This window comes from Arachis ipaensis, chromosome B6, assembly GCF_059453495.1.
Source record: "Arachis ipaensis isolate K30076 ecotype BB chromosome B6, ASM5945349v1, whole genome shotgun sequence".
NCBI lineage: Eukaryota > Viridiplantae > Streptophyta > Magnoliopsida > Fabales > Fabaceae > Arachis > Arachis ipaensis.
This window is the reverse complement of record NC_142441.1, coordinates 151,230,509-151,247,129: the sequence shown is the minus strand read 5'-3', so window position 1 is coordinate 151,247,129 and position 16,621 is coordinate 151,230,509. Positions and strand designations below refer to the sequence as shown.

Genomic DNA, 16,621 nt, shown 5'->3' with positions numbered 1-16,621 from the left:
TTAGGACACCAGAGTTGTTGGCAAAGTTGGTTGATGTGGTATCCAGCTCAGGGGGTTCGAACCGGAATGCCACCACTGAAGCAGCGGCAGCCGGTTCGAGTTCCAGGCCTGCCATTGCTTCTTCGTCCGTCCCTGTGTACGAGCCAGCGGTCGAACCAGTCGCCTCCCCGTCTTTTGCTGTTGATCTGAATGATGGAGTAGGCGACGTGGTAGGATCAGTTGATATTCTGCCGAACGCTTTACAGGGAGTTCCACCGGTTGGCATCGGTGACGGAGTGTTGGGTGATGTAGAGGAGGACGACGTCGAGCCGGATATGATTGAGGATGACAGCGGCGACGAGGTTGGAGCTACTGAGCCTGCATTGGTAGTCGGTGGTTCTAGTTCTGGCACACAGCAGTATCCACCACATTTTTCCTCTTTGGACCTAGATGCCATGAGGCAAGAGGGTGTTTCAGAGCACTCTGTTGGATTCGGAGCTAGAGATGCTGAAGGGACTGCTGGTTTGACAGAGTTCCAGGTTGGTCAGCAATTTCAGGATAAAGACGAGGCCCTGTTAAGTGTGAAGACTTACAGCATCCGGCGAGGGGTACAGTACAAGGTTGTGGAGTCTGATCATCGCCGTTATGTGGGCAAGTGTTCTGAGTTTGGGAATGGGTGCACCTGGTTGATTCGACTGAGTCTGCAGAAGCGCAAGGGCATTTGGGAGGTCAAGCGGTACAATGGACCTCACACTTGTCTTGCGACCTCCATCTCGAGTGACCACAGGAGCTTGGATTATCATGTGATTTCCGCGTTCGTTATGCCAATGGTTAGGGCTGATGCATCCGTCAGCATCAAGGTGCTCCTAAATGCCACGGCAGCACACTTCGGGTTTAGGCCGACTTACAGGAGGGTCTGGATGGCGAAGCAGAAGGCAATTGCCCTCGTATACGGTGACTGGGATGAGTCATACAATGAGCTCCCCAGGTGGGTTTTGGGAGTCCAGTTGACGATGCCGGGTACTGTTGCAATCCTACGGACGAGTCCTGTTCGAGTTAGTGGACAAGTAGACGAGTCTCAAGCTTTTTTCCACAGACTTTTCTGGACGTTTCCACCGTTCATCCAGGCATTTCGCCATTGCAAGCCCTTAGTTAGCATTGATGGGACCCATCTTTATGGGAAGTACGGGGGTACTTTGCTCATCGCGATTGCACAGGACGGGAACTCCAACATTCTACCCGTTGCATTCGCACTAGTAGAAGGTGAGAATGCAGAGTCTTGGTCATTCTTTCTCTCCCACCTTAGACAGCACGTGACACCGCAGCCCGGTCTTCTGGTTATATCGGACAGACATAACGGCATAAAGGCTGCGCTTGAGGCTCCGGACGGAGGTTGGTTACCTCCATCTTCATACTGTGCATTCTGCATTCGACACGTAGCGGCTAATTTTGCCCTTACCTTCAAGGGCAAGGATGCACGTAGGCTTCTAGTGAATGCCGCATATGCGAAGACCGAGGTTGAGTTTGATTACTGGTTTGATATTCTTCGGTCTGAAGACCCGGCGATGTGTGAGTGGGCGAACCGGATTAATTATTCCTTATGGACTCAGCATCGTGACGACGGACGGAGATTCGGTCACATGACGACGAATATCTCGGAGTGTGTGAACTCAATCCTAAAGGGTGTCAGAAACCTCCCTGTATGCTCTTTGGTGAAGGCAACATATGGAAGGCTTGCGGAACTCTTTGTTCGCAAGGGTAGAGAGGCTGAGGCCCAGATGGGAACCGGACAACAATTCAGTCAGTACTTGGTAAAGTGTATAGAGGCCAACTTGAAGAATTCGTGGTGCTTCACGGTGACTTTGTATGACCGGGATAACTCCGAGTTCACCGTAGCCGAGACCACTCCGACGGGCTCTTTCTCATTGGGTACCTACAGAGTATCGCTTGCGTCCCGGACCTGTGACTGCGGGTACTTCCAGGCACTTCATTTCCCGTGCCAGCACGCACTTGCATGCTGCGCCTACTCACGGGTTACCTGGTCCTCTTATGTTCACAGCATGTATCAGATTAGTTCAGTGTTCCGTGTGTACCAGATGGGATTCACACCGCCGATACCGGAGGGATTCTGGCCACCTTACGACGGGCCAACCGTGATCCCGGATCCTGCCAAAAGGCGTGCGAGAGAGGGTCGTCCGAGATCCACCAGGATACGGACGAATATGGACGAGGCAGATCCGAATCGGCCAAAGAGGTGTAGCCTTTGTCGCCAACCCGGACACACCCGCAGGAGTTGCCCACAGCTTGGAGGACCGTCTCACACGGGGGGCCAGTAGTAGCGATCTTGTTATTGTTAGTGTTTATTGATTTTATTTTTCCTGTTACTTGTTATGTAAGATGACTTATGTAATCTGTTTATCTTTTTACGTTCTAGTAATGAAAAAGTTGCATTTGAATTTGAATATAATTAGAAATCCCATGACTTCAAAAGTTGATAACTAAAGTGTTATATGATTCAATGATAATACATACTCACTAATCCACTAGGTAAATACCAGATTTTTAAGTACAATAAGATGAGGACACAACAAGGAAAAATAGCTCTAAAGTAACAACAGTAGTCCACATCGGTCTGGTACATGAGTGAACCCTAACGTCCAAAATACATGAAATGTAAATCATCTAAATAAGTGGGAGCCTGTCCCAAAACGACGGGGAACCCGTGGCCTCTGACCTCTGCGGATAAACGGCTCCTCATCCTCTATCTCATCTGCGTCCTCATGCGGGGCAGGCTGTGCGGGTGGCGTAAAATGGAGTGGTGCGGCAGACGGCCCGGCGACAGACTGTGATGCAGCGGTGTAAGCGGAATGTGGGGTACCTCCCAAAGCAAAATGGTCACCAACAGGTGTCGTAGCAGGCTCGTTCAGATCAACATCTAAGGGTGCCTGCGTGCCAGGGGTCTGAGGACGCCTCCTGCCCGGCTCGTCCTCCTGCATGATAGCCGAAATCTCCGCTAGAAACCGTGGACTGCCGAAGTCCGCATCAAGCGTATCTGTCCCAAGGAAGTCCTGCCACTGTGATCCGGGAATAACCCATGGAGTACCGTCCTGCTGAGGCTGGTCGTCGGTGGGTACTCCAACAAAGTAATGTCCAAAAGGACCGGACCCAAGTCCAGCGTCACTAGGCTCAGCCCCGTCACCCATCCCGGAGCCATACCACTCACCTCCGTGAACCCCATCCTGGGTACTACCACCAGCAACTGAAGCCGCCCCTGCACCATCCCCGCCCTCAGGCCCATGCTGATCATCGTCATCGTCCTCAGGGTCAGGTGCAGCGGCATGAACCGCAGCACGCCCTCTACCTCTGCCAAGATGATGTCGTCGTCGACCCCTAGCGGGGCCGGCCTCGTCGCCAGCCTCCATAGCACGCTCAAGCCACCCCCAGTCACGCTGGCTACGACGTGTGCCCACGCGAGCTCTCCTATCAACCCGCCTCCTGTCCGGCACGTCGTCAGGCCGATCCATCTCAGGTACTTGCCCAGCTCCCCGCTGTGAGGCTTCAACAGGAATAGCAACGGCTCTCGGATCGCCCAACTGCGGATCTGGAGACAAAAACCTCTTCCCGTGCTGACTCCACCAATCCAAGAACTGATGCGACGGACCAGGGTCAGCAACAACATCGAATCTCAGCACGCTCTCCGTACGGTCGTCCCAATACTGATGCCACTTCTGCAAATGGGACGGGAACCATCGATCGCCGCCTCTGCCGTCCTTCGACATCAGAAAGTCGATGTTCAGGGCGGCCTGTGGACGGGGCTGTACCCCTCCAAACTGCGGAAGAACCCTGTCTACCTGATGCCACTCTATGACGGCAAAGTAGATAAGCGATGTAACAGACCGCCACAGCACCATATGCCGAGGCTCCAAAACCTCGGGATGCACGACCTGAAGTACGTCAGGGCTACTGTACGGCATCCAGATAAACTGCACCCAGAACGATACAATGTCAGGGCAACTCGTGATCCCAACTCGTAAATCGTGGTTAAATAAAAAAACTTATTAAGTAACATACTGACCTCTCTATCCTGCAACCGGTCTATCCAGAGCCTCCACGTCTGAACTCTAGGACCCTTCTCGCTACTGGAAGGGATGTAACCTGACCACCTGCAACATGCACATGTGTTACCGCTACTTATATGTGTGCTTAGGGTATCCAATACATTATGAATGAACACGTGGTTATGTGTAGTAAATTGAAATAGACAAAGATTAGTAAAGTACCTCGAGGCCAATGGCCAGCTGAACGTCTCAAATCCTGCAGGCCTAAACCGAGGAAATCGCCAGAAAATCCATGACTGAAGTAGCTAAAGTGGGCCCGCTAGCTTGATAACATTTCTGTTCGGCACACGGCACATGCACCGGTACAACCATGCCAGTGCTGCAGAACCCCAGCTGTAGGTCCCCATCTCCTCCAACCTAGCTACAAACGGAAGCCATCTGATGTGAACGCGGTTGCCCGACTTGTCCGCAAAAAGCTGCGTGCCCAACAACATCATGATGTACGCACGGGCATAACGACACACAGTATCCTCATCAGCTCCCTCCGGGCACTCACCAAACGTCTCCTGAAACCAGCTGCAGTTGACCGCGTACTTCTGAACCTGGCTAGGAGGAGGTACCACTCCAAGCAACTCCTCGAACCAAACCCAGGCTGGACAGCCACCATCGATGTATACATGGAACTCTGATAGGCAGCCGCTAACGTAACGCCCGTCCACTGGCAAACCCAGCTGGTATGCCACGTCCTGCAGTGTGATAGTGTACTCTCCGAACGGCATATGAAACGTGTGCGTCTCCGGACGCCATCGCTCAACAAACGCACTGACAAGGGCCTCGTCCAACCGGAACTATCTATCATTCAGCCTTGCAAGATGGTAAAGACCAGCCATCTGCAGTTACGGAACGTATCTGTCATCCAGGACCATGCCCTGCTGCCGCCGCATGCTCCTGATGCATCGCTGAGGCTGCGGAAGAAATGAACCGCATTATTAGAACCAACTTAATTACCGGTGACAAACATAATCAACACGATAATCCCTAAACCAAAAAATCTTACTATGCATAGCCGCTTAAAAATCCAAGAACGAGAACCATTTGCATAAGAAACTTAAATTAGAAACCACCATAGCCTACTGACATCAAAGATCTAACATTATAAAACCACAACTAAACCGCTTACATAAACCACTAACATAAACCACTAAGATAAACCACTAACATAAACCACTAAGATAAACCACTAAGATAAACCACCAACATAAACCACTAACAAAAACCACTAACATAAACCATTAACAGAAATCACTAACATAAACCGCTAAAATAAACCACCAACTAAACCAACATCTAACCCGCATGCCAAACCACTAACTCACATGTACCGGTAAAATATAGTTATTTCCGTACTAACCTCTTCGTTGATGACCCCAGCTATATGGGCGACTCCGTCCAAGCGATATAACCGTGCCGGATCGTCCCCCATGAGCAGAGTATTCCGTTCAGGTCTTTCTCGGAGAGAATCTGGGTCGTTTTCTCTGAGATTTGGTGGGGCAGGGGAAGATGAGAATGGTTCGAATGAGGCTGATTCGAACTCCTTATATAGCCCAATCACTAGTAATTCGAACCAGGGTGGTTCGAATTACATGAAGACCTCATTTACCCATAATTCGAACTAGAGTGGTTCGAATTACTTGCATACCTAGTTCGAACCAGTCTGGTTCGATTTACTTTCAATTTTTTCTTTAAAGTTCGAACTGCTCTGGTTCGATTTATTTGAAGATGAAGTTCGAACTAGCCTGGTTCGAATTACATAAAAATATGATCTGGCTCATTGCTGTATCGATTTTCATTTTGGCTCATATAGGTAAATTTGGATTCATGTTGGCTTATTATAGTATTTTGCCCGAAATTAAACGTTATTAACTCTTAAATATGCTAATTGATCATGACAAATTTAATAGTAAAACTTTATTGAATTTATTTAAAAAATTTTAAGACTGATATAAAATTAATTTAAAATTTTTTAAGGTTGAAATAAAACGTTTAAAACGTTAGAAATCAAAATAATACTTTAACCTTATTTTTACTATCTTTTGCAATTTGTGGGCTGGAAAAAATTACTAAACAATTCATAAACAGTCAAAATTTAAAGTTTTAATATTTATGATCAAAGACTCTCCAATCCATTTGACAAAAAAAATTAGAATAATTGTTTATTGCAAGTCAGACTTTAGTTTAATAACAAATCTTAATGGCTTTTAAAGTGTTCCATCTTGATTCAAAACTTGGCTAAGATCACTAACTCCCGACGAAGAATAACTGATTAATCATAACCAGAAAAAAAAAAAAAGAATAACCGCTTATTTCATGATAAAGAGACACAATAGTTTTGCATTTTTAATGTTAAAGATAATTCTCTTTTTGGGTAGATATATGAAAATCTTGTTAATAATTTTTTCCATAACACTATTAATTTAATTATGATGATTAAATAATGTTCAATGTTGTATTTTAGGAACAATAATGCTTCGTATTTATGTAATTTTTCTAATTAAGTCAATTAAATTTTTTTTGCTTCACGCGCCTGCCACTTTTGAACGTAAAGTTTCTTTCTTAATGTAGAACTTCTCTTTCTCAACGTAAAGCTTCTCTTCGTTTTTCTTTATCAATGTAGAATTTTTCTTTAACGTCAAGTTTCTCGTCGTTCTTCTCTGCTTTGATTTTCTTTTTCGTTTTTTTTTTAACGTAAAATTTCGTTTTCAGATTTTGATCTGCATTGTATTTATGTTTTTCATTTTCAGATTTTAATAACGTATCAAAACAACTAATAATTTAAGTTCAAATCAGTTGAATGAGAACAATTTGGATTTTTCTTCTGAATTGAATCAAGTGGACGAGGTTTGGGTTATTCAATTTTGAATTGAATGGAATAGAATGCAATCGCTAAATCCAATTGTTTATGAAGAAAAAGAAGGAGAAAGAGGGAAGAAAAAGAACCTGCGTGCTGCAAATTTAAAAAAAAAACAAAAAGAATTTGTTTAGGAGATTTTGAGCGCATGTACACGTTCTTTTAACGAGAATAATTTTTGTTGGTGTTAGACCTATTTGATTGAATTTAAATGACAATAAAATTTAAATGTATAACCGATGTGTTTTAGAAATAATTTCATCCACTTATACAATATAGTGCATTACCATACTCTATTTATTCCTCCATTAAATATATTTTACATTTATTTTGAAACAATTTTTTTTAAAAAGGTATTATCTTCTTATTTTCGGTCTACTTTTTCATTTATTTTCGGCTAATTATAAAAAATCATATGTGGCAGCTCATCATCACCAACCACAAACACAACCACTTTGATGCGGCAAAAGGAGTGGCACTCACACAAACACACCAACTATTAACTGACCATGGACGGCGCCATTATTATTAATTAGTTTATTAATTCACTTTTTTTATTTATTAAATATGTAGGGTAATTAATAAATTTATAATAAGTTAAGATAGATTTGGATTCAAATTTTAAAAATTGTAAAAAAGTGTTTCTTTAGTAAATACATACACAAATAACATTTTAGAAATAGAAAATATAAGTATACACAAAATTCTGCTATATCGTTATATTATTATATATAGTAGATGATCTAAACCCACTTAAAAAGATAAAACTTTATCTTGTTTTATCTTGGATGTCCTTTATTTTTATAAAAATATTATTCCTATACTAAAATACGTTATTAAAATTAATTATTAATATATTTATATTCAACATATAACATAACCGTTATTTTTAATATTATCTTATATTTAAATAACCCATCAAAGCTAATTTTCTTTTTTATTTTCTGTCTTCAATTTTTTTTTTGTCTGCTCTACATATTATAAGCTTCTTGTATATAATGACCCATCAAAGTTAAGTTTCTTTCTTTGTGTGTTTATATCTAAAGTCCTCTTAGTTGAAATGTAATTAATAAAGAGCAATGTTACGGGCCAGCAACATTTGTGATTGGTAGCCATTAACTAGTCATCAATGATGATTTGATGGTGTGAGATTAGTGTGAGATTTCATCCAATGCCTCATCTTTCTCTGCTGGTTACATGCTGGCCAAAATGCAATAAAATTGCTAGCCCCTAGACTTTTCCATTAATAAATCCGAGACAATATTATTCGTTGATTTAATTAATTTTGATGTGTGTAAAAAATTTTATACAATTATTTAATCATCATTATGTGTTTGGATGACTTGTTGGAGATACAAGATTGAGATTCTATGACAAACCATCTCAATAGATTTACAAGTTTAATTTAGTTTAAATTGTAGTTACAATTTTTATACTTATGATATTATATTATATGATACACATGAACTTCTGTCATAATATAACATCATTGTGATCATTAGGACTATATTTAAACTTATTCATATTGGTAGATTATTCCAATTAAGTTGAACGTATAAAATATTGCCAATAGCAATTGGTGTATGATGGTTGATTTCTTTAAACTTATTTTGTTAAAACATTTTCTAATCTTTAAATATCTTTTATAAGTTAAAATTAATGTATTCTTTATTAATTATATAAATCATAATTTTTTTTATTTTGTTGTATTTTTATATGAATAATTGAAATTCAAAGTGAAAAGATATTAGTTATATTAAATTGTTAATTATTTTTTTTAAAGAAATTTAAGAAAGTCACGTATACTCTTTTAAAAAAACTTATATAGCTTATATTTTATTTTTATTAGTTTGGAAAATATTTCATATTGTTATATGTAGGCTGTTGTACTCATGCAGGCCATCCAGATCTTATTAACCGTAATATTTTAACCACACTTATATGTAAATAAATATTTCAATGGCTATTTCTTTTCTATTATTTTTTCCTTTAATTCATGAATCCGCATCTTTTCGGAGTAAATTATCTAAAAGGTGTAGCATTAATTGAGCTTAATTTAAGAGTGTCTTTTGCTTTAAATTGAAGTGATAATGACGTAAATATAAATGTATAGGACAAATAAAATTTAAAAGAAAAATAAAAATTTGAAAAAAAATTAAGTTTAAGTATATAAATTATAATTAATGATTATTCATTATAATAAATGATATTTTTGGCAACGAAAATAATTAAAAACTCCTTTTCTTTTTATTTTTTTAAATGTATCGTTTTGTTGGCATTAAAAAAAATAATTTATTTATTTTTTTAAATGTATCGTTTTGTTGGCATTAAAAAAAATAATTTATTTATTTTTTTAAATAGAAATGTTAACTTTAAAAGAAAAGTTCATTAGTTTTATGAGTAGTCACACTGTTGTTTTGACTATTCTTTTCATAAAAAATTAATATAAGTTTATTTTTTTTTGTGAGAGTACATAAAGAATACATAGTATATAAGATATAATAATTTAATAAATATTTTATAAAAAAAATTTCATTCTTTTTAAAATAAAATTTTTTATTTCTCTTAATTTCTCCTACAAACTATCAATATCACATCTTGAACAATTTAGTACAAGAAATTTTCTTCACATCCCAAACTCTCTCTCCCTTTACTTTCATTGTTACCCACAGGATCTTTTTCATTTAAGAAAGATGGGGCATTTTTGCAAAGTGCCTTGAAGGGTGCAACACTGCAAGTACAAAAGGCACTTTCCTCCTAATTCTAAGAAATTCAAGAAATATTACCATTTGCTTATTGATGTTTACTCTACAACTGGCATTTTAAAACTCTTGGATAGAAAACGTGTCAATACCGATAAAAGGATTTACGAGTATATTATTTAAATAATATTTATTTGATTAAAATTAATTTTAATATAAAATTATCAAACATAAATTAATTTTAACTCTTGTTAATAAATTGAATTAAAAAATAACATATAAAAATATACTTATATTTATTAAATTTTAATAATATATAAAAATTTAATAATTTTTTAAATATTTTTTATAATAAAAATAATATTTATTTATTAAAATTAAAAATAATATATATAATAATATATTTTAGTACTCTTAAAGTACTCCTAGTAAATTTAACTTACCGTGACATTTATAATTAGGGTTTATTATAAGTATATTTTTTATACAGTTCATTATAACAGTGACATTATAAGTATATTTTCTTAGTATATTTTTTTATATTATATAATATTTTTTAGTATTTTATTTTAGCATGTTATAATTTTTTTATTATTATAACAAAAATTAATATTTATTTATTTATTAACTTAAAAATAACATATAAAAATTAATAAATTAAGTACTCTTTTTTTAATAAAAATTAATATTTATATAAGTTGATCTCACATTAAATTTAATAATTTATAATTTATACATAGAACTCAATTTGCTAGTAAATCAAATTGAACGGTATCGATTTACCATAGACGAACAAATTCCATAATTCGAAACAACCTGATTCGAATTATTAGTTGTCATAAACCATGCATAAGTCGAATCACACTTATTTGATTTACTACTATGGACATCACGCATGCATAAATCGAATCAGACTAATTCGATTTATACAACAAAAAATAACATTTCTATGTAATTTAAAACTTACCACTTAGAATTAGGTTGGGGGAAGCAGTTATAGGTTTCATTCCTACTCTTGGTATGCCTTTGATAACCAGCTTTCCCCGAGTGCTAATAAGCCTATTTACTTTAACTCACAGCAATAGGTTTAATTTTAGAATAATAATACATATTTAAATTTTTTTGTTAATTAAATCTAATATAATAAAAATCAGTTATAATTATCATTATTCTCAATTTTATTATTTAATTTGGTTGGACTTAGTTCATAAAAAAAACTTAAATGTATAGTATTACTCTTATTTTTATTTTCTTGTAAAAAATGGATGTTTTCACATTAATAATAAATTTATTTATTTTTATTTTTTTAATAGAATTTCTTCCAAATCAAATAATAAGTTGACCAGAAAGATGATCACTATCTCATGAATTAGTTAAGCAACATCATTGTTAACCTAATTGAAATCTCATGGATCAAATATCAATTGAAGATGTCAATAAAAACTAAAGAGGATTAGATGTATCAATTGAAATAGATGTTGTTTTACTATTATTAAAAAAGATGCACGAATATTAGAAATTCATGCATAAGAAGGAAAGAGAGGAAAAAGAGTGAGGCACAAAAGAGGGAAGCCCTTATATATATGTTGAAGAGGAAGTGAACATTGCGTTACCAATTGTTGGCTGATTTTTTAATTAATTGATTGAATTAATATTAGCTCCTCATATTTTTGTACATGTTAGGGAGATAATATCTAAAATTACCTTATATTATATATACACAAATAACATAGAAAATATATAAATATACACAAAATTTTGCTATATCCTTATATTATTATATAATATATATAGTAGATGATCCAAACCCACTTACAAAGATAAAACTTTATCTTGGATGGCCTTTACTTTTAATACTACCCTATATTTAGATAACCCATCAAAACTAATTTTCTTTTTTATTTCCTTTCTTCAATTTTCTTCTTCTTTTTTTTTTTTTTGTCTGCTCTACATATTATAAGCTTCTTGTATATAATGACACATCAAAGTTAAGTTTCTTTCTTTCTTTGTTTATATCTAAAGTCCTCTGAATTGAAATGTAATTAATAAATCTGAGACAATAATATTATTGGTTGATTTAATTAACTTTGATGTGTGTAAAATTTTTTATATAATAATTTAATCATCATTATGTGTTTAAATGATTTTTTGGAGATATAAAATTAAGGTTTTATGATAAACCATCTCAATAGATTTATAGGCTTAGTTTAGTTTAAATTATAATTGCAATTTTTATACTTATCATATTATATATACTATAAGATACACATGAACTTACGTCATAATATAATATCATTGTGATCATTAGGACTATATTTATACTTAATTCATATTGGTGGATCATTCTAATTTGAACGTATAAACAATTGCCAATGGCAATTGGTGCATGATGGTTGATTCCTTTAAAATAAGATTCCGAGTATTTATTTATTTTGGCCTCCAAAAAATTTCGGATAAGATATTTTAGTCTCCAACTAAAATTAATCACTCAATTGATTTTTAACGGTTATATCTTTTGTTCCATCAACTCTAACGAAAAATAAAATGGTCTTTGACAATTCTAATGAGGGACAAAATAATGGTCCTAACCCTCTTTAATCGAAAATGACATTGTTCGTCTCCAACTAAAATTAATCACTCAATTGGTTTCTAATAGTCAGGTCATTTGTTCTGTCAACTCTAACGGAGGACAAAATAGTCTTTGGCAATTCTAACGAGGGACAAAATGGTTCATGACCCTCTTTAATCGGAAACGACACTGTTCTTTTTCAATTTTCATCATCCTCGCATAACTCTAACATTTTAGCACTGTAACTTCAAGCTACACAATGCACACTCTACAATTTCAATGTTCATAAGAAGAAAAATCCTTAACTTGTTGTCAACTAATTCATACTCAGGAAATTGATGACTATGTCTCTCAAGTACTTGTCGTCTTCGATGAATCTCATGAATCTAAATAGCAGGTCCGATTTGTTAAGACCTGTCGTTTTCGTCGTCGCCATCTCCCTCCTCCTCTGCTATATCATCTCCATGGCCACATTGTCCACCACTCTGATCGCTTACTTTAGCTTCTTCTCCGAACCAATGTTCAATAATTGCTTCAGTTTTCATATGAGTGGCGAAGGCGACATTACTCATTGTATTGATAGCTTGGATGCGAGGTCGAAATTTTCTGCCAGCTTTGACTCTAGGAGAGAAGGAATGAAGCACTCAAAGTCCATTCCAAATGAGAATTTGCATATAATGTTGAAGGAGAATCTTCTTATGATGTCCTAATGTCCAACAATCTATATTGCTTGTCGAAGAGTAGAGAAATGTGTGCCCTTAGATTAGTTGTGGAACTTGTTATTGAGGATGGTGGACGTTGTTGGGGTTAGAGGTGATGCTATTATCGAGGACGTAGAGGTGGATGCTTCTGGTGGGTGAAGTGTGGAGAAGGTAGGTGTGTACCAGTTATAGAAATTTGGTAAGTGTGTGGTCCATGACATATTAAGGTAGATGCGACACGCGTGGCAGTTACACCATGGCTTGCTTTTAGAGCTAAATAGGAGGAAGTAGAAGACGGAGAAGAAAACTATGAAGGTGAAAAATGAGAGTATGAATATTAGGGTTAATCAAGATACGATAGAAATTGAGAAAAAACGGTGTCGTTTCCGAACAGAGGGAACAGAGACCATTTTATCCTCTGTTAAAGTTATCAATGACCGTTTTAGAGCTATTGAGCAGTGAGAGTTTGAGTCAAAATGGTTTTATTTTATTTTTGTTTTGGTGCCTTTTTTTATGATTTTGTCACTTTTGTTTTTGTTTCAATTAGTAATTTGGAATTGGATCACTTTGATTTGTTATTGTTAATACAGAAAAGAAAGAAAAGGTTCGGTTATTGCGTTTTTATTTTTGAAGTTTAGGATTTTTTTAGTTCTTAATATTTGTATATAATTTTAATTTGGTCCTTAACGTTTTAAATATTTTATTTATATTTTAAAAAATTTTAAATGAGTTCAATATTACTTTATCGTTAAATTTATATGAATAATTAACAGAATAAGTAACGTAGATGTTAACAACGTTATTGTTAAATCATATCTTCTTCCTTTTATTAGAGAAACATAACAAAAACTTTCTTATAACACTTCATCTTCTCAATTTTCTTCTTTTAAAAAAATTTAAAATTCTATCAATCAATCATCAATACTCAAGAATAAAAAAATAAACTTTTATCTCAGTAATCATTGATAGTTAATTTTATTTATATACTGAAATTAAACGTTATTAACTCTTAAATATGCTAATTGTTCATGACAAATTTAATAATAAAATTTTATTGAACCTGATACATAACGAATACCTCGGCCAGCACAGTAAGCGAATACCTCGGAATAAAGCAGGATCAAATATCAACAAACCCATCAAATCCGGACGAGCTATAAAAAAGCTCGGAATGTAACTGACATTTTGGAACGTTATCATTAAGGATAACTTCGAAACATACGGAGAATCCCGAGATACGCTATAACCGAACATACTAAAAGACGCCTATATAAACACATATCCACCCTCGGAGTGAGACAGGTCACAGAATTCATTCTAAGTTATTTCTCTTGCTTTCTTATAACTCACTTTCTTACTTGAGCGTCAGAGAACTTTTTGCAGATGCTCCCGTCACGGTGTTCCAACTCAGCTGACGTATAACTCTCCCATCCGAGCACAGCTGCAGGCAGAAGAAGTTGCTATACCTCGGCAGCATACGAGTGGAACATTTGGCACCCACCGTTGGGGCCCGGAATTAATCTAACCCCATTGTTTCTCCTACATTGCCTTTTTCTCTTTTCTTTTGTGCAGGGATTTCAACCTTCTAGATATGGCTGAGAACGGAGCTCAACCATTCAACCAAGTCAAACTTCTGGCCCAGATGGCCGAACTCTAGTCAGAAGTCCGAAGACTTGCTGAGCTTTCCACACAGAATAATGCAGGAAAGCACGAGGAAGGTAGCTCTAAAAGCTCAGCCCTAGGAAACTCAGACCCTTTGAGTATCACCCCGCCAAAGGGAAAGTTGACGCTAGACAACCCCTTCTCCGAAGAAATTACAAACTTCAAGATGCCGAAGATGTTCGTGTTGCCTAACTCCCTAGAACCTTATAAGGGGATTGGTGACTCCCGAGCTCACATAAAAAAATTTCAGTCCATGATGTTCTTTAACAGCGCTAATAATGAACATATACTTTGTCGATCTTTTCCCACTTACCTTGATGGTGCTGCTTTACTTTGGTTCTCTAAATTATCTGCAAGATCAATTTCATCCTTCGAGGATTTGGCGAGGTCTTTTATTGACTATTTCGCCGCCTCAAGGATATACGTCCATGGATCAGACTACTTCGGGACGATCAAGCAAGGACAACATGAAAGCCTTAAAGACTACTTAACCCGATTTGCCGAGGCCACCATGGAGATTCCAGATTTGGACCCCAAAGTCCACCTGCACGCGCTTAAGACCGGCCTCAGACCTGGGAAGTTCAGAGAAACAATTGCAATAACCAAATCCAAGTCGTTGGAGAAATTTCGGGAGAGGGCTGCAGGCCAGATGGAGATCGAGGAACTACGAGAAGCCCAAAAAACGGATAAACAGCCGACAAGAAGAGAAGAAGAGAGGACATTCAAACCGCCGAGCAAGAAAGAGCAAAAGAAACCCTTCAAGCTCACACCAAAGTTCGATACCTACACCAGATTCAATACAAAAAGGGAGAACATAATCAAGGAGATCCTCAACGCCAAGATAGTCAAACCTCCTGCTAGAGCAGGAAGTTATCAAGATCAACTATTCATGGATAGAAGCAAGCACTGTGCCTTCCACCAGAAGTACGGACACATAACAGACGAATGCGTAATAGCCAAAGACTTGTTGGAGAGGCTAGCTCGGCAAGGACTCCTAGACAAATGTGTCAAAGGATGGAAAAGTAGGGAAACCAAAAAAGAGCTAGAAAAATGATCAACGGGGAAAGAAAAAGGAAAATGGACAACAACAGATACCCCTAGAGGGATTATAAACTGCATATCAGGAGGATACGCAGGAGGAGGCGAAACAAGCTCGGCCCGGAAAAGAAGTTATCGAGCAATGTTGGCAATCGAAGGAATAATACCTGCAACAAAACACAACACAACGGAGCCAGAGATAACCTTTAATCAAGACGACCTACCCTCAACGGGCCCAAACCTCGACGACCCAGTGGTGATCTCCATCCAAACAGGAGAGTTATTGGTAAGAAAGGTCCTTCTGGATCCAGGTAGTAGTGCTGATGTATTATTCTTTTCAACCTTTATAAAAATGCAACTATCTGAAAAAACCATGCAACCCTCATCAGGAGAATTGGTTGGATTCTCCGGAGAAAGGGTCCCAATAAAAGGACACATATGGCTAAAAACAACCATGGGCAACCCCCCATTAGCAAAAACTATTGACGTCCAATACCTCATAGTTGACTGTTATAGTCCTTATAATATTATTTTCGGAAGGCCCGCCCTGAATAACTTCAAAGCGGTAGTATCTACATTACACTTGTGTGTTAAGTTTCAAGTACAAAACAACAAATTAGCAACAGTATATTTAGACCGACAACAAATTCGACAATGTTACAACGCCAGCCTGAAGAAAACCAGCATTCAACCAAGGGCTAACCAGGGGACAAAAACAATTCACGCCACATCTGAGGTATTGACCCTCGCGGAATTGGACCCTAGGGAGGACTTCCAGGAAAGATCCCAGCCAATAGACGAACTCCAGAAGATTCTTCTGATAACAAAGGCCAAACAATTTACCTATATCGGCCGAGTATTAGAAGGAGAGGAGAGAGCAAAGTTAATAGAAGTGTTCCGAGACAACGCTGACTTATTCGCATAGATACCAGCAGATATGTCGGAAATATATCCAAATATAATCTACCACAAGCTCGCCATAGACAAAACAAGCAGACCAATTA

At 37.2% G+C, this 16,621-nt stretch overlaps 1 protein-coding gene across 1 annotated transcript; it reads left to right on the top strand.

Moving 5' to 3' along the window:
• The first annotated feature begins 14,745 nt into the window (after positions 1–14,745).
• On the top strand, positions 14,746–15,633 carry LOC107647763 (uncharacterized). The gene has a single exon (XM_016351811.1). It carries the CDS (start codon positions 14,746–14,748, stop codon positions 15,631–15,633), a length of 888 nt encoding a protein of 295 aa, XP_016207297.1.
• The last annotated feature ends 988 nt before the right edge of the window (positions 15,634–16,621 follow it).

What these genes read in the sequence shown, in the direction of transcription:
- LOC107647763 (XM_016351811.1), top strand. Translation starts at nt 14,746, where the DNA reads ATGCCGAAGATGTTCGTGTTGCCTAACTCCCTAGAACCTTATAAGGGG.